Genomic DNA, 23,951 nt, shown 5'->3' with positions numbered 1-23,951 from the left:
ATGTGCCTCCACAACAGCCACAGTGCCAACCAACAGGCACAGCTGCAACTGCCTCTGTGGCTCTAGCCACCAGTGTGCCAATGGTCAGCTCAGTGACAAGGGTGGACACTGAGGCAAACATTTCCACACTCCTGCCATCACAAGGAGAATGCCCCATCAGCTGGACTCTCCACCACTTCCCTCCCTCTCCTCTCTCATCACCACATCTTCAGACGATTGATTGAACCCTTGATTATGACATTGCAGGTGGTGGGCCATGTGCATCTGGGGGCAGGGGGCATGCCCCATGGCCCACCATCGCCAATACCCACAACACTGGACGTGATATGGCAGACACTGAGCCAAATTAAGCAGAGGCAGGAACACATGGAGGCCATCGCACAGGAGCACCTGGGGCACGCTCAGGCCATGCAGGATGCCATTCAGGGGGCCTCGAGAAGGATGGGCTCTGATGTGGAGAGGCACAGCAGGAGGGTTGCCGAAGCCACAGGGGCATTGACAGTAGTGGGCCAAAGGGTGCATTCAGAGTAACTCTGAACACCAAACAATAAAACCGAATCATGAAGTTGGCAAAGTCTCATTCGACTGTTTCAATATCAATTGTCTAAAACAGGGCGTTACAACAGACAATTGACAGATCTTTGCTGGAGCTCTCAACGCTAATCACATAAAAATACACTTAAGTACTAAGAATTCGTCATAAGTGACATCATACTCCGTGGCAAATAAAAGAAACTTACAGGGGATCGTGGTTTGCTCAAGGGGAACACCCAAGTATACTTTCTATACAGGAATGGATTGTGATTGGGTATCTACAGTCAGGTGGACAACTTAGGCCCACCCCTAGTGCAAGTCTTCTTCAACAGTTATTGAGTACACAGAATACTATTGGTTCTTAAACTATTAGGCCCTTCGTTACATGGCCTCCTATAGTTTGTGCCATGTTTGGACATTTGGCTCCTTAGCAGCACGTAAGCATTTTCTAGATTTTCTTTTTTTAAAACTTTTTTAATTGATTTTTGTACAAAACAATTCACATTACATAGTATGTAATTACGAGCACCTGGTACATAGCGAGATCGGAGCTTTTAGCTTTGTCATACTTGCATACATCATTTTACAGGCTGCCATTCTCTGGCTGTAACAATTAACAGAACTTTCCCCTTGCCCACCCTCCTCCCCCCCATTGATCGAGCAAACATCCTATGAACTTTGTGTGTGTGTGTCAAAAGATGGTCATAGTTCTACTGTTATGGGGGATTTCCCATCTGGCAGTCCTTAATTGTCTCGTGCTTCACCCTGGTGTTCCTTCGAATTACATTAAGTCCCTGGGGATTCATCGGATTGAGAGTTTGTAGTATTTGAAAGGTGTTTATTTATAAAGTCCATCCATAGGGCCTTGCATTGCGATGCTTTAATGTGCAGTGATGCTGTAATCATTTCCATTGTGCAGATGTTGGATGCTATATTAATCCATTCATTTTTACTCGGGACCGTTGTGGATTTCCATGTTGTTACCAGTAAGGCACGAGCCGCTAGCATTAGTTGGGGGGCCAGTCCTTTAATCCTGGTCCAGACGTCTTCATTTTTCTCTAATCCAAATAGAATCAAGTGAGGGTCAGCGACCCTTTGTATACCCTCTATTTCTTTGATCCAACCCAGGACCTCATCCCAGAATACCTTTATGTACGGGCAACCCCACCACATGTGCCAGTAGTCGGCTACCTCCCCATATTCCCTCCAGCATCTTGGGCTCGCTGTTTGAAACATTTTGGAGTGCCTGAGTGGATCGTATTGCCATCTATGTAGAAGCTTAATAGCGTGTTGTTTATACTGGCTCGATATGGATGTTTTGGATGCCGCTTTACACATTGTTTCCCACTGGTTTGGGTTTATCTCATCCCCTATGTCTCTTTCCCATCTACCTCTAAGGAGATCTGTGGACCCATCTCCTGCTTCTATTAGTTCTTTATACATTGCTGATATCAGGCCCTTCATTTCCGTCCTGGAATCTAAAAGTTTTTCAAAGGGGGTAAGGTCTCTCTTCAGTTTATCCTTCCATTCAGATTTCGTTAGGACACCCTTTAACTGTATGTATTGGAAGGTGGACAGTGGGCCTATTCCCAGGGCCTCAATCATTTCCAGGAGTGGGATGAAAGAGTCTTTTTTCTGCAATTGCCCCACCCTTTCCAGGCCCGCCCCATACCAAGATTGGAATCTTTCTATGGTGGGGATATGGTTGTTTATGCCGGGGGACCATAAAAAGCTGAGCGGGGATGGCCAGGTGGTTATCTTGTGTCTCCATTTACCTGTTCGCCATACGCTCCATATGGTGCTCAGTATTGGATGGCCTTTGAGTCTGCATTAAAGCTTTTTTTGCAGGGCCCATAGCCACTCTGATACCATAGCTGGTGATAAGTAATGGTTGTCCATGTGGATCCATTGGGGGTTTTTGTGGTCACGTAGGTGAGGGATTAGGATGCGTAATTGGGTGGCTTCATAATATTTTTTTAAGTCAGGGAGCCCTACTCCACCTTTGTCTTTAGGAAGTGTTAGAGTGTTGTATGAAATTCTCCCCTTCTTCCCCTGTCAAAGGAACCGCACTATCATTTTTTTGGCCTCGAGAAAAAAACCCTTTGGTATCTCAACAGGTAGCATTTGAAAGGGGTACAGGAACCGTGGGGGAGACATACCATTTTAATAGCGTTAATTTGTCTTAACCAGGAGATCGTGAACTTGTTCCACCTGCTCAGGTCAGCAGAGAATCGTTGGAGGAGGGGAGGGAAGTTAGCTTCATATAGGTCAGCCAGGTTTTTGGTGATCTGTATGCCTAAGTATTTCAATGTGGAATGCTCAATCTTGAGGCTGAGTGGGAGGAACTTGATTTCGTTTTCCTCTTTCGATCCCTGTAGGGGGAATATTATTGATTTAGTCCTGTTCACCTTAAACCCAGAGAGTTGACCATATTCTTCAAGTAGATGAAGGGCACGGGGAATGGATACGGAAGGATTAATTATGTGTATCAGTATATCATCTGCGTAAAGAGCCACCTTATATGCTGTTGCTCCCAGCCGTATACCCTCTACTGTGGGGTTGGTTCTAATTTTTTGGGCTAGGTATCTGGAGTATTCTCCATTCACAAATATTGACGCTTTGGGGGATGTGTATACCGCCTGTATTCCTTTCCTAAACCTCGGCCCTATTCCTACCTTTTGCAGGACCGCTCTCAAGAACTCCCACTCTACTATGTCAAAAGCTTTCTCTGCATCCATCGACAGAAGGGCATGATCATTGGCCAGGGTATGAGATGTATGGACGAGGTGGAGTGTTTTGCGCATAGTGTCCGGCCCCTGACTTCCCAATATGAACCCGACTTGGTCAGAGTGTATGAGATAGGGCATTAGTATCTCTAATCTGGCAACTAATACTCTTGTGTACATTTTAGCATCAAGGTGGAGTAGGGAGATGGGGCGATATGATCCACACTATTTGGGGTTTCTCCCTTCTTTGGGAATTACCGTAATCAGTGCTCTTGTAAAGGAGTCTGGGGCTTCCCCCGTCTCTCTCTAGTATCTAGTTAAATAGTTCTGTCATAAATGGTGTCAGCTGCGTGCTGAAGGTTTTGTAAAAACTAGCCGTGTAGCCAGCTTCCCCCAGGGATTTGCCTATGGTTAACCTCTTTATTGCATCTTGGATTTGTTCAGATATTGGGGATTCTAGCAGCTCGGATACTAGGCTTGATATCGTGGCCATGTTGATTGAGGATAGGTAGAGTTCTGTGTCCGACTGGTCAGGGTTCGTTTCAGAGGTATATAGGGTCTCAAAGAAGTTGGCAACACACTCTGGGATGGTGTGGGGAGTGTGAATCGTGGCAGAGTTGTCTTCAATTATTTCTACTACTTTTCGCACTGCCATCTGTTCTCCAAGTCTGGCGGTTAGTAGTGTGTCGGCCTTGTACCCTTTTTCGTAAAATTTCTGTTTTAGAAGTCGAAGCTTGCGCACTATTTGTTCATGTTCCAACAATGGTAATTCCTCCCTTTTCTGCTGTGCTTCGTTCATTTTATCAGGATCTAGCCCCGGGTTCCTCCTTACATCCCCCTCCAGCTGACATATTTCGGTTCCGAGTCTGTGTTCGATGATCTTTCGCTCCCTTTTCTTAGAGGACCCTTCTCGTATTAGGATGCCCCTCCAAGTGGCTTTCCCAGATTATTTGCTTAGATACCTCACCATTATTGTTCAATTGAGATATTCGTTAATTTCAGTCCACATTTCTGTCTTAAAGACTTTGTCTTTCCAGAGACTCTCGTTACACCGCCATTTCCCTCCCATGATAGGTAAGTTATCCCATTTAATGTCTACCAGGACCATATGGTGATCTGACCATGTTATCGGGATTATTTCTCAGTGCGTTGCGGTATCGAGGAGATCTTTTGTCAGGTATATGTAGTCAATTCGGGTGAATGTGTTGTGCGGGCTAGAGTAGAAAGTGTAACCTCTATCGTCGGGATGCATGATCCTCCACACATCCTTCATTTCGTACGTGTCCATCATGTCTAATAATTCAGTCCGGTCGCCTCTATTCTGGTTTCTCGTTCCGGGATTGACAGGTTTCCAATCTTTGGCTGGGTCTGCCCACTGTTTAAAGTCACCTCCTAAAATGATGTGTCCTGAGGCTTCTAACATTATTTTAGGGATTGTTTTCGCAAGAAATCCAGCCTGTCCGGTGTTGGGGGAGTATATCGTGGCAATTGTTACATTTACTTTTGCAACCTTTCCTGTTATCAGTGGGGCGCGCCCTCGTACATCGGACCACATCCTGTCCACCTCAAAGTTAATTCCAGTCCTAATCAGGATTCCAACGCCTCCTTTCCTAAGTGGCCCAGTGCCCCAGAACTCCTTTCCTACCCGTTTCCCGAGGATGTGTCGTTCCTCCCCCTTAGCATACTTTGTCTCCTGTAGAAGGAGGATATCAATTTTGGATCTTCAGAACTCTCTAGCTACCATTAACCTCTTGGTTGGGGAATTCAGGCCTTTCACATTAATTGTCCCTACCCTAAGGGAAGGGACTCCCTTAGGGTAGGGACAATTAATGTGAAATAATGTGAGATGATGCCATTGTTAGTTCTTGTTGGGTAATAATTTATATTCCCTGACCAGTAGATTGTTCGCCCCATTGAGTCCCACAGTGTTTTGAGTGTTTCGAACTATCACGGATGTTGCGACTAGGAGTTTGATAATGTCATGTAGGGTTTTCCTCAGGTCGGTCTCCGTTTCCCCTTCTCGTTCCGGGATCCCGAAAATTCGTAGGTTGTTCCATCTTTCACGGTTTTCCAAGGCGTCGAGCTTAAGTTAGAAATCTTCTTCCCGTTGTTCTAGTTCCATCATCCTCTGATCGAGCTGTGCCTCCAGGGTGTCTATGGAAGCTTGGTTATTTTCTACACCTTCAAGCCTTTCTTCCATGCTATCCAGGCGGTGTGTGATCTTGTCTATTTTACTTCCAATGCTGGCCCCCATATTCTTTATTTCTCCTAGTAGAGCAGCGATGTCCCCTTTTGTGGCCACTGATTCACTTGCCATAGTGTCTATGGTTGCCATGCTGAGGTTGCTAGTCTCGGTAGGCAAAGAGGTGTAGGCAAATGGAGCTGTTTTACGCTCATGTGACCTAGGGGGGTGGCGTTGATGCTATGGGGTGGGTCCAAGATGTGTGTTCAGGTCTGGGCCAGTATTAAAGGTCTTGCAGAGGAAGCGTTGTGTCTCCCCGCGTTCTGCTGGCTTTATCCCTCGGTTCCACTCTTCTTCGTGCACAGCAGTATTAATTTGGGAGGTATTCCCTTATTTGTGCAAATGCTTGGGGGTAGGAACAGTACCTCAGTATCTCTTTGATCTCTCTTCTTACGGTCACACTTCCTCCCACTGCTTTCTCTTTTTGTGTCCTCTGTGTGGTGGGTCCCGACTTCTTCTATTCCACTTGCACTAGGAGAAGCTAGATTGCGAGGCTGTGCTGGGTGGGCTTCTCAGAGGATGATTCCAGATTGATTCCAGGGCCTTGTTATGGTCCAGGTTCCTTGCTGGGACCTCTTCACCTGTGATCAGGATAGGGTTGGAATGTCTGTACTTAGTTGCTTGGCATTATGTGTTGTTGTAGATTGCCTGGGCTCCAAGGATAGGTGCTGTTAAATTGTATGGGTGTTTTCTTTCGGCACGTGATGTGGCTGTTGGTAATTGGTGGTTTATTCCGCTCCGTATATGGCTGTAGCAGCCTTACCCACACTTGATTTTGTGAGGCAGTTATTTCCTCAGTAGCCCTTCACCTTGTTTATGGGCTTTTGTCTCCGTGATGGTGGGTCTCGGTGCACTATCTTTTATGATGGTCTTCCTAGGAACCAGCAGGGTCAGGAAGGTAAGTGTGGGGTAGGGAGTGTTATGGAGGGATTTCAGTTAGGTTGAATTACTCATGCCCGGGGTTCCCCACCTGCTTTGGCACGCTCTGCTCCGCATGAGACAGCTCCGTTTTCCCTTTCAGTCCACGTTATGGTGGGCACCAGCAGGCACGTTGATGCGCTGAGGGCTCTCTATGGGCCGTGAGTTTTATCAGCTGCGTTCTTTGATGCCTATTGGGTGAGGGAGATGGGTCTTCAAAGTGCGCTCTCTGCACTGTTCCGTTTCGCGCTCTGTACCCCTGGCTCTAGCAGGGCTGGGGGCAGTCGGGTCCCTTTTCACGGTGCACTTCCTGCAAGCACCGCGGTGAGCGGGTGCGGCAGCTGTGGTAGGCTACTGCGTGCCACTTGCCGCAGACCTTGTGTCCGATGGTGATCGCAGCTGGCAGAGTCTGTGCCGCTTTCTTTTCCAGATTGTGGCGAGGGCGAGCGGACACGCAGGGGTGCCGGGGGCTTTCTATGGGCAACTTGCTCTTGAAGTTTATTAGGCGGACCGTGTTTGCTGCAGTTTTTGTGCTCGTTGGGTGAGGGGGGATTCTTATGAGGCACCTACTGCTCCGTTGTATTCCGTGCTCAGCATCACTAGTGTCACTGGAGCTGGGGGCAGTCAGTTCTTTTTTCCCCCGGTGTACCATCTACAAACACCGCGGTACGCAGGGGTTAGGGTGCTGACAGCCGCGTCACCACAAACCACGTGCCACTGACCTCTGGTTCCGCCTTGCTGTTGACTCCTTGCACGCAATGTCAGTCACAGATGGTGGAGAGCCGTGCGTTCTTCTGTGAACGATGCCTTCCTCTTCAGGGCTACCAATTGCTGATTTTTCTCCGGTTTCTGCACTGTTGGTGGCCGCAGTGCGCTGTTGCCAGAGGGCCTACCAGACTCTCACAGCACGCGTATGCCGTGTTGGTTTCGGTTTGCCGGGCTTGGCGGCTCGTATTTTCAGGAGGTGATTTCTCTATAAATTATTTGCCGTTTTCAGTCCGGATTTTCCTTCCGACAGCATTCTTCCAATTTTTTCCACGGGGTGGACCACTAGTGGGGGCTCAGTCCACTTTGTGGGCCGTGGCAGCAGAGCTCACGCACAGAGCATGCCTCTCTATGCGCCCCCTGGTGGGCAGTCTATTTTTTTAATTTAATTGTCTTGAATTAATAAACTTGCCAGTCATGGTGTTCCTTCTTTGCACCTTAAAACAAGATGATTCAATATCTTATGGTTTATTTTCTTCATGGATAGATAACCAGTTCTTGGCTGCTCTGGCTTTGATAACAGGCCAAACAGCTTCACCCTTCAAGTCCGTGATCTCCAGCTAATCTTTGCTGCGACACGCACAGCTCTCGATCCTTCTTTCTCCGTGGATTTGAACTTACTAAAGTTGTACACCGATGTCCAGACACTATATAATGGTGGCTTTGCCTGCAATCTATTCACTATGCATAGCTAGCTTCTAAGATTACTTGTTCTACTTGCGTTGCTTCATCTGTACAGTTATTAAATGGCTTGCATTTTCTGCTTTGCTCTTCACACGTGCATTCTTCTCTTCTGCATAAGGATGTTCACTCGACTCCTTATTTCATCATCAGTTTGTATAAGGTCCATACATTTTCTTCTTATCTTCTTAGTGCATCACTCTCACTTGATATGATAATGATATGATTTGATATGCGACATCACCGGCTTCTCTTTCTCTTGTTTTCATATTCCTTCGGGAACATCTTCCAAGAGATCGTCATCTCTTCGGGCATACATTTGCTATGTCTTTCTCAGTGGATACCTTTCCGCGAACACTCGTTGCAGTATGGTCGCAACTACTAGTTTCAAACGTGGTGCAGTTACATTCTTCCAACATACAGGCAGTAGGGGGCCGGGACTTCCTGCAGAGGGATTTGGCTGCTCTGCTACACCATTTCCTCTGGCAATGAGACCTTGCTGAGGGCTATGACTGACACTCCAGCACATTTGTGGGGTTGACATGGCCAGCTCCATCTCGGCAACTGAGGAATTCCTGCCCAGCACCCCACTGAGGCACTACCGGAGGAGACAGCCCGCCTCACCAGCACCGACACAGGGACATGGCAAGAGCCAAAGGAGATAGGAGGGACCAGGCGGCAGGCATTGTTTTGGGGATGTGGGTGGGCAAAGAAAATTTGGGGTTGAGGGTATGGGGAGAGGGATGTGATGGGGATGAGGGTGCAGGGAGGGGGGTGGTGTTGGGTATGAGGGTGTGGGGAGGGGGAAGGTATTGGGGATAAGGGTGTGGGGAGGGGGATAGTGTGGGGATAAGGGTGTGGGAAGGGGGATAGTATTGGGAATGAGGGTGCGGGGAGGGGGATGGTGTTGGGGATGAGGGTGTGGGAAGGGGGATGTGTTGGGGTGAGGGGAGGGGGATGGTGTTGGGGATGAGGTGTGTACATAAGGAATAGATCACTGTTGAGTTCAGTCATGTTTCCATTGCTCATTTAATAGCAGTGATGTATGTCATTCAGTAAATGGTCACAGTACTGAGGCGCATTTATGTGGAATCAAAAATATTTGTCCATTAGCTACTGGCAGACTATGCGTCCTTCTCTCACCTCCCCACGTATGTCCTGAGGTGCTCGGATGTCACCTGCAACGTCTTTGTCATCAGATACAGGGGAGGGGGATAGACCTCATCTGGGGGCAGGGAAATATTCCAACATATGCATATGTTGTGCATCATTGCGCATATCATGGGGATTCTCCCAACTTTAACAGGGCTATACATGAGTGCACCACCTGTCAGGTGGAGGTGCCTGAATCTTGCCTTTAGCAGTCCTAATGTGCGTTCAATGCATGTCCTGCTCTTCTTGTGTGCCTCACTATAGGCCACCCTTTGTAGTGTCCCACGGTTCCTCACAGGTGTCATCAACCAGGGTATCTGTGGATAGCCTGATCCACCTAAAACAAATTTTAACTACAGCGTTGAACATTACAGTGCACATTCATTTTGAATCCGGTCACAATGTGTCCCTGTTTGCCATATCCTTGTCTACTTACCCACAAGCCAGGTACGCTTTCCTCTGTGTACGTTCATGTAAGCTGGTAGGGTGTTGTTCCTCAGTATCATCGCATTGTGGGTGGCACCTGGGAATTAGGCACAGCAGTGGCTGATGGTGAGATCTCCATCACGTCATCGGAATGTTCATGAAATGATGCTGTTTACGGTTCTGATATGCCTGCTCCACTGCCTGGGAGGGTACTAATTCCACCTGTGTGCAATCCAGTGCCACAATGATGTTGGGGAGCTGGGAAATAGCGTAGAAATGTGCATTAGCAGTGTGCATCTGAGCCTGAGCCTGGGTGGTGGGAAGGGAGATGTGCTGATGGGCATGCCATATGAGAGCATCAAAGACTTGTTTCAGCACTTTGGAGTATGTTGCCTGGGACATCCCATGCAGTGTTCCAACAGTGTGCTGGAATCCGCCCGTGGAACAGAAGTGTAGGACGAACACTAGCTTTACCAGAGGTGGGATGGCACTGGTGCTCTGGAGGTCAGCCTCGATTAGGGTCAGTAGGTCTGATATGGTGTGCTGGTCCAAGTTGTTAGTCAGTCAGGGTCCAAGGTGATGGGTGGACATTTGGCATGGGCAGCCTCTACAGCACCTTTCTCCTCCGCCTTTGTGGTGTCCGTCTCCTCACCTGCTGTGGCCTTGCATGCCACTGTAGCTCAATGTACAGTTGCAGGTTGTGGATCCATAGTTGGCATCTGGTTATGGCTTCATGTTGCTTGGATGTGTGTTTGGGAAAGGTGTGGGCCTTATGTACCCTTCTTGAGTGGATTGGGTGCACCTGGGTGTTTCTAAGACACTGGCATTCATTTACTTCCATCTCCGAGGTGGTGGTAACTGAAATCCATTTTGAGGAATTACTGCCTATTTTTGATAGTAATTCAGTGGTATTTCATTATAACTCGGTGGAATTCCTGTTGCTTTTTATGGCAGTAATTCTGCCAGCGGAACTAGCACTGGCGGAATTACCACAGATTTCTTGGCGGTAATTCTACTAGTGCTAATTCCACCGGCACAATTTCTGTTCTCCTAATTTGGTAGTGCGATAAATGTCACATTAACAGAAGTACCCACCCCTTTTTTACCGCACTGTCAAACTCGTAATGAGGCCCAATGTTTTAAATTAACATTAGAGGTAAATGCAGGGTAAGTAGACAAGAACTAAGCTAAAAGAAATATTGTTTTTTACAAAACCTGATGTTTACTATAGACAGTAGAATTGCAATAGTGTTGAACATTTATTTCCATTATTTAAGGTGGCAGTTTTGCAAGTTGCCATATGTGCAATGTTCCTGTGTCTGTAAACTCTATACTCAATGTTCACGTGTGAGGCAGTGGATGCAGGAAAGCATTTCATTGTAATTTTCGAGTTATAGCTTCCAGCACTTAGAGACGGTGTTTCCACCTTAACATGTTCTTAATAAATCAATGAATCGTTGAAACAATTAAACAGTGGGCAGTGCCTAGGGGTGCCCGTCCTTAAAATTCTTCCTTTGAGGTAACATGGAAATAAGCAAAACACAACCAGAAGTTATTTCAACAACCTGCAATGTCAAAGTAAGACTTGTAAAATACACATACAATTAGAAGGATAAAACGTAGAGCCAGAATTTTCAATCCTCGGTGTCAAAGGATGTAGAATGGTTCAGTGCCATGATCGCTGCCTCATTTACAGCCAAGACGTCTTTAAGAAATGAGTTTTCTCCCAATGCGATTTCTCTTGCGATTAGTGGCCTGTGCCAGCGTTTGGCTGGAAAGACCACTGTGAACTGATCGCCATTATATAAAACGTAATGTAACTATTTTTATGGATCCACCTCAGCCACTTCTAGAAAAAACGCTAAACAAACTCCAACTCATGAACTGGAGCCAAAGGGAAAACAGCTCAACTGAGGAGATCAACTGCAAAAGGGGATTCTGGAGTACAGCACTGTGGATTCTGCTACCGCTGACTGAGGCCTACATAGAAACCCCAGATGACCCAAGATATGTACACACATTCTATCTGTAACGTAGTAGACGGATGATTTTGTTATTCATAAAATCGGAGGAATGTGGGTGGGAGGAGTCAACACAAAACCCATCGCTCATTGCGATTTTTAGCACTTCTTCCACAAATACCTGGAAGCTGTTAATTTGCTTGCCAGTGGGAATAACCCAAAGTCGTTTCAAATCTTGCCGTGTATATTCCTCTTCAGGCAGACCATCCACATTTGCAACCCAACACAAAGACAAGTGGTTTGGATCGTCAAGGTAACTTGTAACAGAAGACAGATTGCCGTTAAAGTAGTAATAAAGTTTGGAACCCAAAAGCTTCAAAAATAAACATGAGGTGCTGAATATGTTAGCATTGAAGACTTCCATGTTTGAGGAGGATAAGCTGTAGATTTGAGGTGCTTCCCGGACAGTGAAATGCACAGTCTGTTTCTTCTGCTCTAAACTTATATTTAACATAGCATTCTTCTCTGCTTTTGATAGCTCAACTTCCTTTTCAAGAAGGGCTTCCATCAGTGGCTGAACCTGATAGAAGTCTGCTTCCCTTTTGAGCAATCCCATTTCTTGAAAGTCCTCAGGGAGATCCAAATGAGAAGTTCTTAGGAAATTCAGGATATAGCGAAATACCTTACCATCCCGATCTATGAAACAGTTGCCTTGGCTATCCTTCTTGGTTGGCATCTTTCCACTAAACATAGCACCAAGCATGGAGTCTGGATAACTTGTCAGTGTAGACATGGACGTTGTGTAGATTTTCCCTCCAACATTCAGTGTTATAGGCTCAGACATCTTCATGTGTCACTGTGAAAAAAAAGCAGTGCTTTAATAGACTTTTCATACAGTTACAAAGCATCAACTTTATAACACCTGATTCGTAGGCCAGGTCAGGAGTCTTTGGCGATTAGCACCTCAGGTTGCCAATCCGGTAACCCGGGGAGCTAGGGGCATTGAATTAACAGGATGCCGTGCTGCGTCCTATTTATTGAAACAAAATACTATACTAACATGGCTACCACAGAGCTGGAAGGCGGGCTCTTGCATTTCCATGGCGGCTGGCAAAGGGAGACGGGCGGAGCTGCGGCGGTGGCAGGCATCGCCGCTGCCACAATCGGTTAAGTGGGGTTGGGAGGGGGATTGGATTTACTTTTAAAAAATAAAGGGAAGGAAGGGTGGAGAGAAAATGGTGGTGTGGGCGGGGGAAGCAGTTATCGGGTTCCATGGAACGCAGCTGAGATGAGCAGTTTCATCCCGCGCCGGGTGCTAATAAATCATAAATCTAAATAGAACTTGATATATTTGAAACTGGTCAGTGTATGAGCATACACTGGTATTTTCTTCCAACAGCAGGCTTATGCATATGCATTAAATTACCAAATCGGCACAGATTTGTGTTCAATTTCTGTTTTCTAGAACACATGGAAATAATGTTTTAGCTTCCAGATGGGCACTTATTACCACAACACTGATCTCCAACTGTTATGTCTCAGCTTGGGTGGGACGCCCATCAATTTAAGTGCTTGCCTTAAACAGTCTGAACATTGCAAGTTCTCATTGGATGACTGTTTAGCCCTCAGATTGTTCAGCAAGCCACACTACAAACTTACCGCCAACATGGAGTGTACCTGCAGCCAATTCTCCACGTTGGCCCAAGAGGATTCATATACTACCAACAGGCTTATGCAGAGCCATGTTAATGAAAATACCAAAAAAGGAGCCCTTTTGGTGCTTTTTTCTCTCTCATGAATTAGCGAGGGTCGGGGTGTTATAATAGCTTTATTCACCAGGGCCTCAGGCGTACCAGGAGTTATGGCTCCTCAGACCTCGTGAGTGCCCTTGCTGAGCTCTGGCATTTAACTAAGTCTTCAGGGCCTATAATGTCCCGTATTGCTGTCGGACCAGGTCTATAATCCTTAAATAGCACACACAAGTTTAGAAACCTTTGCTAAACAAATCAGAATGCTCAGAATGCAGCCAATCTCTGCTAATGACCTAATACCCAACATTCTAAATTCAGCAGCAGTCTGACTGTTAACATTTCATATACTATTTTATTTGATTTTTACCAAAAAGTGCCAATAGTCTTACAGACATATTAAGAGTCATTATCACTTCAGACAATTCCCCTTTCCAACGTATTATCCTCAGCTTTGCATTATCCAGATAGAATGACCCCTCGCAATCTATCAAGATTAATATATTGAGCAGAGAGAATTTATTTGGCATGAACCACTACACGGAAACTTGATATTATTATATCCTCTTACCAGTGTAAAAGAGGGCTCGCGTGGATACAATTAGTAGACCTTAGTAACAATAATATCAGTCATAATAGCAAGTGGCTGCCTCCTGTGTCTGCACAATATTACCTTTTATCATGCAGTCTCCCTTTTAAAAGTCTGCAGACTTTCAATTCTGATTGGCACAAGGAGTAAAAAAAATGTGCATCATCAGGATACTAATGTTTGGCTCCAGAAAAGCCTCATGAAGGAACACAAGGATTAGGTAGCAGCCTCTTTGCGCATCGAAAAAGGAAACTACCGTATTCTCCCTATAAACTTAAGGAATTTGGAAATCTTTAGAAGCTCTCTCCATCAATCTAAAGCGAGATGCCAGATTATCACTGTAGAACATGGGTCTGTACCCTTTGTCTCTTCAGATGTGCTGCACTACAACTCCCTTCAACCTTATCTTGCATAATGAATGGTGAGGGATCATGGGAATTGCAGTTCAAAACATCTGGAGAACCACAGGTTACAGACCCCTTCTAGAAGTTGTCACAAGGGAGATACAATGGATTACTCGACACAAGGATTAGTTAACCACTGTTATTCTCTTTTGTGGAGAGGAGTTGTGTCAATTTTTCCAGGAGCTGGGAGAAAACGAGAAAGTAACAGGCAGATTCTCAGATAACAGTGTCAGGATGGAGGAATAAATTAAACCATGTTAACGGCCTAATCTAAGAAAATCTAATGTTAGTCTTAGTTCAATGTGCCCAAGCCAAACTCTCCTTCCATGTCCCCAATCCATGCCAATATATTTTATTGTGAAGTCAATTAACGTGCTAGTTTAGACCCAACTAGCGACCCTGAAAATACCAACTGTTTGCCAATTAACTCCAATTCAAGTACTGTGAAGATGATGATGACCAGGAGCAAGATTATTACTCCAGAGAACCAGAGTGAACAGTCTATTCCATCCCTGCATTCGATTCGTCACAGGAAATTCAAATCTGTAGAGGGAAACCAACATGGAGAGAGCCTTCCTCCTGTGGGGAAGCCTGGGAGACTGTGACCTGGGTGACAGGGGACTGCAGCAGGAGACACCGTGCACAGAGGCGAAGGGGGGAGGAACAGAAGTAGTCCAAGCAACAGGGGCGTCTTTACACGCTGCCCAAGCAAACCTCTGGATGCCCTACTATCCGGCAAGCTGCCGGAAAGATCCTGAGAAGAGAAGACGAAACTGGCGGAGTGGTCCGTCACCGAGAAGAGAAACCCTAATGCAAGTTGACTGGCAAGGACGCGATGACCGCAGATAACACCTGAACGCTACCAGAGCCTCCAAGAGAAGCACTGCTGCTCAGAGGACGCAAACCACAGCAACAGGTATGCCGGCAGACCAAGAGGTGCTGTAGGTCCAAGAGGAATCGGGCAACGGCTGCAGAACACGAGATAGGAGGGTCTGGGACCCAAACCTATATGAGAGAGAGCAAACAAGAGGTTCTGGGACCCTGAAAGAAGAAGAGACAGTATAGAGGGGAGCATATTCTTGACAAGACATTAAACCAAGCTTTAGCAACAGAGGATTGTGAGCCTGGGACCCACACCCATATGAAAGCAAGAGAAGCATAATGTCTGGGACCCTAAGAGAAGCAGGGAAAGTAGAGAAGGGAGAATATGCTTGTCAGGAGAGTAAACCAAGCTATTGAAAAAGACCATTGTGAGCCTGGGACACGCACCCATATTGGAGGCAAAGAACAAGGTGGTCTGGGACCCTGAGAGAAACAGAGACAGTCTACAATAAGACATATGCTTGGCAGGAGAGTAAACCAAGCTATTGCGACCACACATTGTGAGTGTTGGACCCGCACCGAATAAGAATTTGGGAATGAGAGTGTTTGAGCACCTGAGAGCCAAAGAGATAGAGCAGAAGAAAGCCTATGCTTGACAGGAGAGTACACCAAGTTGGTATAATACAGAACTGAGAGTCTGTGAAATAAAGAAAGGAAATGTAGAGCCAGAAAGAAGCCAGGGGAAAGGAGCAAACCCCTAATTGTAGAGCATTTCTCTTTTGTCATTTTGATCACCAGAGACACTGGGATCATTTCTGTTGGCAAGAACTGTCATTACCACTTTACTCTGCAAGAGAACCTTCTTGCACATTTACTTTAGGTTATTAGTGTTCGGGTCAGAGGTAGTTCTTTGGGACACGACAGTGAGACTTTTTATTTGACATCCTGACATTTTTACACGTCTCTTACGGACAGGGAAACCCCTCTTAGCTTTATGGAAAGAGTCAGTTTTCCTAACCCTTTCCTTGGTTAATAAAAGTTTATAACCAAAACTATACCACCTTTGTGTCTGAGGCTTACTTCTGCACCCTTACAATACAGAAACTAATGTAAGTGGGCCGCACTATTCACTATCCGACAGTGTGTTTTTGGACATGTCAGAGCAATTGTTAAACATTAGGAATGCTTACCATTAGCAAGACACTTGCATAAAGTACACCATTTAGAGAGCAACAGTAATGTTAGTTTAAAAAGTAATTAGCACCTATTTGCTGACACCCGATGTGGAGACAGAACTTTCACTACAGAAAAAGTGTACATGGATTTGTAACCTCAAGAGTGTGAGCTAAGGCCTTAACTCAGACCATGACATTTCAATTTCAAATTTTCTTTATTAAAACATGTTTGGCTCTTATTTAAACTTTTTTGTGGTTTTTGTGGTTCTAGCACGTTCATCCCTCTCTTCCTCTCCTTCATTGTTCTATCACAGGTTAACATACTACACATTGTGCGTATGCCCAAATATGATGCATACCATAGCCTAGGCCTGGATGCTATTGAAGATATTAGACACCCTGAGCTGTCCAACAGCTGGTACACAGACATGAGTGTGGTGGGCAGAAAAACAACAAACGGCAGCTGCTATGTATGCGCATTAATACTGCATGCATCAGGGACACCCAAGGTTTTAGTACCACAGGAAGTTCCAATTATAGAGGCACAATGCCTGGTTCATCTTGCGCTATGAAGAATAAAAAAAGGCACCTTCCAGGCACACAGCTTGCGACTAGAGCTTGTGGATCCAGACCCCCTGCAATGCAACGGCAATCCAAGAAACCTTAACTGCCTACAGTAACCATATTCAGTAATTGATAGACTCAAGTACGTAAACAAGTGGCAAGAAACAGCGCTCAGCTGCCTGGTGGAAGGCCTCCTGGGATACGAGTAAGAAGTGCACTGAGAAGAGATTTAAGAACTATGTTTCCACAGTAAGAGAACTGGTCGGGCACTGCGGCAGTGATGGACTTTTACTGGGTCTGTGGCCAACAAGCGTACTTGCACCTCCCACCATCATCATGTAGGGGCTATTATTTGCTGGCTACACTGCACTCAGCGCTACTAGTAGTCCCAGAAGAACACCTGAAAGGGGGGAAAATCAATCCCAGATCCCCCCCCCCCAATTGTTCCACCAACATTCGAAGAACAAAACCCACTAACATCGCCTGAGTTCCGCATCTTACACATAAGGGTGCAGTATGAGAAACTAAAAAGAAGAAAGAGGTTGAACTACTTATCCAAAGAATCATCTGCACTGCTCACCAAGATCCCAGATGAATACAGACTTTTCAGCTCGGAGGAAACCTTTTTTGCCACACTTCTGCTACCTGGTGTACAAGCAGCAACCAACGCCAAGTGGCTGCAAATTGTACGCTGGGAAATGGTCCAACCCGCAAATGATGCTGAACACAGATTCAATGTAATAAAGGTCAAACTGAGAGCACTAAGACTGAGGACGATGCAGAATAGGTATGTGTTTGACATGCTGACAGAATTGGAAGGAGGTGTTTGCTGTAAGGTCCTAACAAAGTAGAACCTGGACAAGAACAGGCATATCCACCTCGCATCGGGGAAGGGTATGTGAGAAACCAGAAGGTGTCTCACTCGCTAGTCCCCTGGGATCTGTCTTCCAGGTGGCCAGGACACCGACATCGCTATTGGATCCAGTTCCTGGGGGTGGACCATTGCAGGGGGAGCACCTGGATGAGGGGTATTCGGGGAGTGGAAGTGGGACACCGAAGGGTGAGATGCGGTATCCCCTTCCTTATGACACTTTCTCCCCCATCCTGCCCAGCAGGATATTTAGAAAGTCTACCCCCCTTTTCCAACACAAACACTTTCTCACACTGTGAGCAACAACAGATTAATACCAGAGCCATTTACCTGACATGTCCCAACACAAGTGTCAGGCAGAGTCAGGCAATTGCTGACAACTACACACACCTGACTGTCCTTTCCCTTCCCCCTAGGGATAAAAGGTGGAGCACACTCTGAGCAAGGTTGAACACACGAGGAAGCAGATTTTCCAGGATGGCAGCTCAAACGGAGGAGAAAGGCGGCGAGACCTGAAAGAACGTCAAGGAGGGAGTCGCCATTACCCTTTTCAACCCAGACCCGCAAAACCTCCGACAAAGGAAACATAAGACCGTAATCACAGCTGCAAATGGTGTGACGGATGTCAGCAGTACATGGTCCCCTCCCGCACTGATAGCCAGGGCAGGGAGAAGTGGTTGCCATTGTGGTACCGTCCTAGACTCCAGCGGCATAAGAAACACCAACGAGTTCAGCACAGCTGGTGAGTCATAACAACCTGATAGAGGGTCGGACTATATTAGGCTCAAGGTTGCAGTGGCAACATTAAGAAGATTAAGATAAAGAGGTCTTTTCTGCACAAACTTGATACTAGTAATGAGTGATCCGGTGCCACGTGAGCACTCGTTCGGATTCTCTGGCTGGTACTCCTCTCCTGAACGAAGAGACTGTGTTCAACTAAAAGTGAATTCAAAACTGCAAATACCAGGAGGCCATAGGGAAGACCGACGTGAGATATCAAGGTGGTCATACAAGGGTCAAGCCAAATCCCTTGTACAATCTAAAGTCCTTGACACATTGCAGAAGTTTTAACAATTGTGAAATTGTGAACCCGCTTGAGGGAATTGAAAGGCGATAGTGAACCCGTCGGAGTGATGCTAAGAGAAAAGCTAAGGGAAGTGAATCCCACATTGTGCAGAAGCTAAAAGTGAATTACATTGTGATGACAAGTGTGAACCCGACTGAGGGATGTCCACAGCAAGTGGTTGGTCTGATCCCGACTGAGAGAGGCTAACATCGAGCGAAGGATCGGAGCCCAGCTGAGGGGGATCCAACGGTGAAGAGTAATCGCCTGATGTAAAGATAAATCGAACAAACATTTGGTTTGGCATATCAGGCCCTAAGAAGCAAGAGACTTTTGCATGAGGAGAGACTTGGGCACAGAAGGTCCTGATATAGAGAAAAGGAACTGTAAGCTCGTGCCTGAGAATTCCTGGAGTGTGATGTGCTTGAAAGTCCCACCTTGTACTGTGCTAAAAACATGGGGAAGAGATTACCCCTTGCCATCATTTTGTGAACGCTTCTTTCTTTTCTTGTGAACATTATCCCACACTCTTTTGTAGCACAGCTGTAAGGACTGGCAATAGGTTTTAGTTTAGGACCTTTTTATTTGACTAGACTGTACTAGGACTGTATTATTATTATTTGGTGGTCGCAGCTTGCTCCCATCTTAGATTTAGGTTTAGATTAGGCTTTTATCTCACCCATTTTATAGTTTAATAAACACCCTTGAACTGTGATCACTTGTGTCCGTCTTACTTTGATACCATGCCTTCCTTACAGTAGCCACCTGTCATTCTCTGGCTCCGGTCATCCTCTGGCTCCAATCCATCCTAGAAGGCCCACCTCTCACTATCCCACTTATAAGAACCAACCAGAGGATCCATGTAAAGCACTAAGGGGAACGGAGTAAAGACCTGAGAACTGTGGAAAACAGGGTGTGGAAACACAAATACCAGACCGGAATTTCAAGAGGCAAGAACCAAGAACAGTGGAAAATAGAGTGTGGGAATCCCTTAAAATCAGGGATTGTGAGTTCACACGTATTGGTTGGATTTGCCAATGACATTCAGACCCTGTTTTTACAGAGCACTGGCAGAAAGCCGGTTTGTAGATTTTACTTTTACAAGAAACACTGGGCCTTATTACAAGGTTGCCGGTCCGGTATCAACGGTACCGGTAAGCTTGCCGGTACCGTTGTTACAGAACGGCACCCACGGGCAGACCTACACGGTAGCGCCGGTACCGTTATTAACCGTGCCGGCGCTACCGTCCTCCCCATTCCCAATGGAATGGGAGTAATAAATACCGGCACTCGGCAATGGCCAATTACTGAGTCCAGCGGGGCCAGAATGCCCCGGTAATTGTCTATTGGCAGTAAAAAAAAGGACTCCAGCGGCAGCTGTGCCGGTATTTCAGCTACCTCCTCAGTCATAATGAGGCCCACTTTCTTCTTTCCCACAGCACTACCCCGCCAAGAAGAAGATACATCCGGACAACTCTAAGTTTAATTCAGACACTATTGCTGACTTTGATCAACCCTGTGCACATTTGTTAATAACACCCTTTGTTAACTCGTTTCCCTAGACTGGCCTATTTATCAATCAATGTCGACTGTGTGACAGATGTTTAATTCTAGATTGTTTTCCCCACACAAGTTGAACGAACATGGGCACAAATTACCCTGTCACAAGTCTGCAATTCCATAAACAGCTGAAAATCAGATAGAGCAGGATTACCATTGATCTTTATAATACACATCACCCTTATAAAATATAATGATGCCTGGATATAGAGAGAATTTGATTTAGTATCAACAGGGAAGATGACGAGATCGTAACTTACTTTTATTTTAACTTATTGAACATCTGGGATGTCATTTCTCATATAAATGCAATGCATTAAGAGGCACTACAAATAACAGGCAGTCTCTGGACAGAGCACCTTTGAAGTGGGTGAATGTATGATTGTTGGAAACATTAGGTGATGAAAGGATGTCATGGCGAGACAGACTGGGGAGGAGACAAGGTACAGACATAAATGAGACGTACAACGGGCCCATCTCAACAAGCAAGTAATACACAGAAAGGCTAAGAAGAGAGGAGTAATGGAGAGTTTGGGATGGAGAGTAGAGAGAGCTCAAGTAAGGAAGGTAGAGGGGACAAGACTATGGATAGATTTGAAGACGAGACATATGAACTTAAAGAGAAGGTGATTTTTCATGGAAAGGCCTCCAGTATGGAGTCTGTGTGTAGAGGTGGGGATGATCCAAGTGTGTTTTAGATGGTGTAGAGAACTATATTTAGAGGAGCAAAGTAGTGGAGGGGGAACTATTGGATACACTTGAACTATAGTCCTATTTACTTAGCACAAGGATCAATGTTTTGCCACATTTTGGGGGAGAGGGCACATTGTAATTATACTTAGTAGAATAATCCTGGCAGCATTGATAGTGGCCATGATGAATTGCTGGAGCATTAGGCTGCTGTCAAAGAAGACTCCAAGGTTGCAAGACTTGGGTGATGGAGTGAGGAGGTTAGGAGAAATGGGAAACAGGAGTTGGAAGAGTGTGGTTAGCATTGGAGACAGGGAGAAGGGGGACGTCTGTCTTGGATGAATTGGGCAGTTTTAGGTCCTTCATTGAAGCATTCAGAGATAGCAGGGGTAAAGAAGGGTGAGGAGTTTGCCTTGGGAGGAGGTATACTGAGGAAACAGGAGTGGGCCGAGGACTGATCCTTGGTGGCAGGGGTGGTACTTACTGCATGAAGCACAGTGCAATGAATAATATTATACGAGAGTATATTTCAAAGCATCACTTACATTATTGGGTCTAAAACCCTTACAAACGGCTGCAATAGCTGACTTTGAAATGAGATTTTTCCGAGCTTCTTATTTTTCTTTGTTGTTCAAGGGGTGAACGGCCTTGATGAAATCATTAGCAATTTTCACTTTTGCTCTGTAACAAATCCAGAAGTGAGCCTCAATAATTTGGTTCGGTCACTAGAAGGCCTGCACCAAAAAGATGCATTGAAAAATTGACATGTACGATAAAGTGACAGACATTTTTTTCTTAATAATATTAGTAAAAAATAAACACAAGTAGGATAATTATTAACCTGTTCAAACCTAGTTAAAAGTTGAATAATTAAAAATAATAGATTAGCTACTGTGGTATTGCATCCTATAAGATCAAGCTTTCATAGATGGCACCTGGCCTCCCACAACGAAAGAGCCACCACCATTGTAGTATTGCCGACACCAAATAAGTCAGATAAGAGATGAACATTAATAACAAAATCCCAGCCAAAGAAATTGCTTATTATATCTTGCCTTATGTATCATGCCCCATCACCTGGACCAATCCATGTAAATCCTGGGCAGGTACACTGAAAGAGCTGCATTTTCTGTATGAAGTCTTAGGATGCTGAGAAAGCATTAGATTCTGTTAATCATGAGTATGTATGGGCTGTTTTTCAGTGCTTCGGCGTTGGCCTTACTATCATTACATGGATCAGGCTTTTATATGCTGAACTCAAGAGTATGGATGATTACCAATACAGAAGGCTCATATCCAATCAGATTTAGCAGCGATACGACACAAGGGTAGTTTTTACTCTTATATGTTTTGTAGTTGCTATGGAATGTCTGGTCCTTAGACTAGGGTAGTATGATATACACTGAGGGATTCATATATAACTAGACTCAAATCTAGTGCCTCTTTACACTGATGATCTAGTTCTTCATGTCAATGACCCACAGACTAACCATGACCACATTGATGACTGAAATAACATGTTACAAACCATTTGCTGGACTTTAAATAGGGATAAGTCTGATATCCTTACGTTGGCTCCAAAGGCCAGGTAATTCTGATCCATAAAGGATGTAGATGGTGTCTGACAAGGCCAGGTATCTTGCTGTTGAACCCAGTAGGGCCGCTTGCTATTTTGAGCGGAATTATATTCCTGTAACTCAACAGTTAGAATATCTTGTTCATAGGTATGTTTTAAAGATGGTTATATTTCCCAAGCTTTTTATCAGTTCTGTTGGGGTGGTCAGGTAAGGACCCAAAGAGGGGTTCATGTTGCGCGCACCATATTTGTGACTGGAGGGGTGGCAAGATCGGCGAAATGTTGCAAATTCATATGTATCCAGTGTAGTTAAATGGGAATGGGATATGTTACTTTAGTGTTACTGGTGTTCAAGAATGATTCAAATTAGATTTGCACGCACGTAGGAAGATAAATGCCACAACCGCCAAATGAAGTATAAAACACGATCCGAATATGGTGTGTGTTAAGGTGTCTAGAGGTTGGGCAGCAATGAGTTTCATAATGTCCATGCAAGAAAGGGGACTGGTCATGGAGGACCCACTGTAAAGAAGAGACAATGTGCCTCATTACAGGTCCGACAGGAACCATGCCGGTGCTACCGGCGGGTTGCCACTGGACCCGTAATTTTTACCAGCTCCCGACTTCCTGGTGCCACCGGCTCATTACGAGTCCAGCGGCCCGGGAAGTCAGGCGCCGATTGCATGCACAATGAGATGCAAGCATAGAGAATGAATCAAATGTATTTGTAGTGAGCTTCTATACATTTACCACACTCTGGAGTCAGGAGCTTGCGTGCTGAATTTTAAGCAACTGTGAAAGTCCAGTTCTGCAGGGTTGGAGGCTGAAGGGGAAGCAATGATTAACCATGGCCAGCTGATGAACTAGCCACAGTGTTTATGGCCTGGTAATGCTGCAGGAGGAGTATGTAATCTCTTAAGTGAATGGGAGTTTGCAGAGGCAACCAGCCTTTTGTCTTGACCAGCAATAAACACAGGGTAAAGTGACGCTCAAGGCCAGAGTGACCGATACCCAGGGGTTTCGATTGTATTTTCAGGATGTGCTGTGCGTGCTGAAATGGTAGTCATTTAGATTAGTATGTTCCAGGATGCCAGTAAAGTCGGGTTGGATGAGATGCTTATAGCCGGTTCAAAGGGAACCTGTTTATTCAGTTTTCCTCATGTCGTTTAAAGCATCCATGCGAACCATGTGCAATTATGTTTAGGTTAGAGGTCTCAGGCCAGTTGTGGCTTGTAATGAAATTATGTTTGTATATAAATGTGTAACCATGTGCTGATGCCAAGACCTACCATGGACGAATTCCAAAAAGGGGTGTCCTAGGAGTACCATCTGAAGATTACAGTCAAGATATCCATGACCAATGGTATTTCTTTGTATAGGTTTTGTCCAATAACATGTGGGGGTGGACAGTAATAAAATATATGGGAGTGTTTTAACTGTTGCAAAAATGTATATAATGTGTCAATATGTGGTTCGGTGAGACT

The 23,951-nt window shown here is 45.5% G+C and overlaps 1 protein-coding gene across 1 annotated transcript in view; it reads right to left on the bottom strand.

Annotated features, from left to right (window-relative positions):
* Nucleotides 1-1,019: 1,019 nt before the first annotated feature.
* KCTD21 (potassium channel tetramerization domain containing 21) overlaps nt 1,020-23,951 on the bottom strand; it is a 158,501-nt gene continuing 135,569 nt past the window's right edge. Inside the window, exon 2 of the mRNA XM_069605958.1 lies at nt 1,020-12,261. Coding sequence (XP_069462059.1) covers nt 11,467-12,255 — 789 coding nt within the window. The 5' untranslated portion in view covers nt 12,256-12,261 and the 3' untranslated portion in view covers nt 1,020-11,466. The remainder of the gene's footprint in view (nt 12,262-23,951) is intronic.

Source organism: Ambystoma mexicanum, chromosome 4p (genome assembly GCF_040938575.1).
Source record: "Ambystoma mexicanum isolate Mex_15411 chromosome 4p, UKY_AmexF1_1, whole genome shotgun sequence".
Taxonomy (NCBI): Eukaryota; Metazoa; Chordata; class Amphibia; order Caudata; family Ambystomatidae; genus Ambystoma; species Ambystoma mexicanum.
Note: the sequence above shows the minus strand (reverse complement) of the source record. Positions and strands in the feature narration are given on the sequence as shown.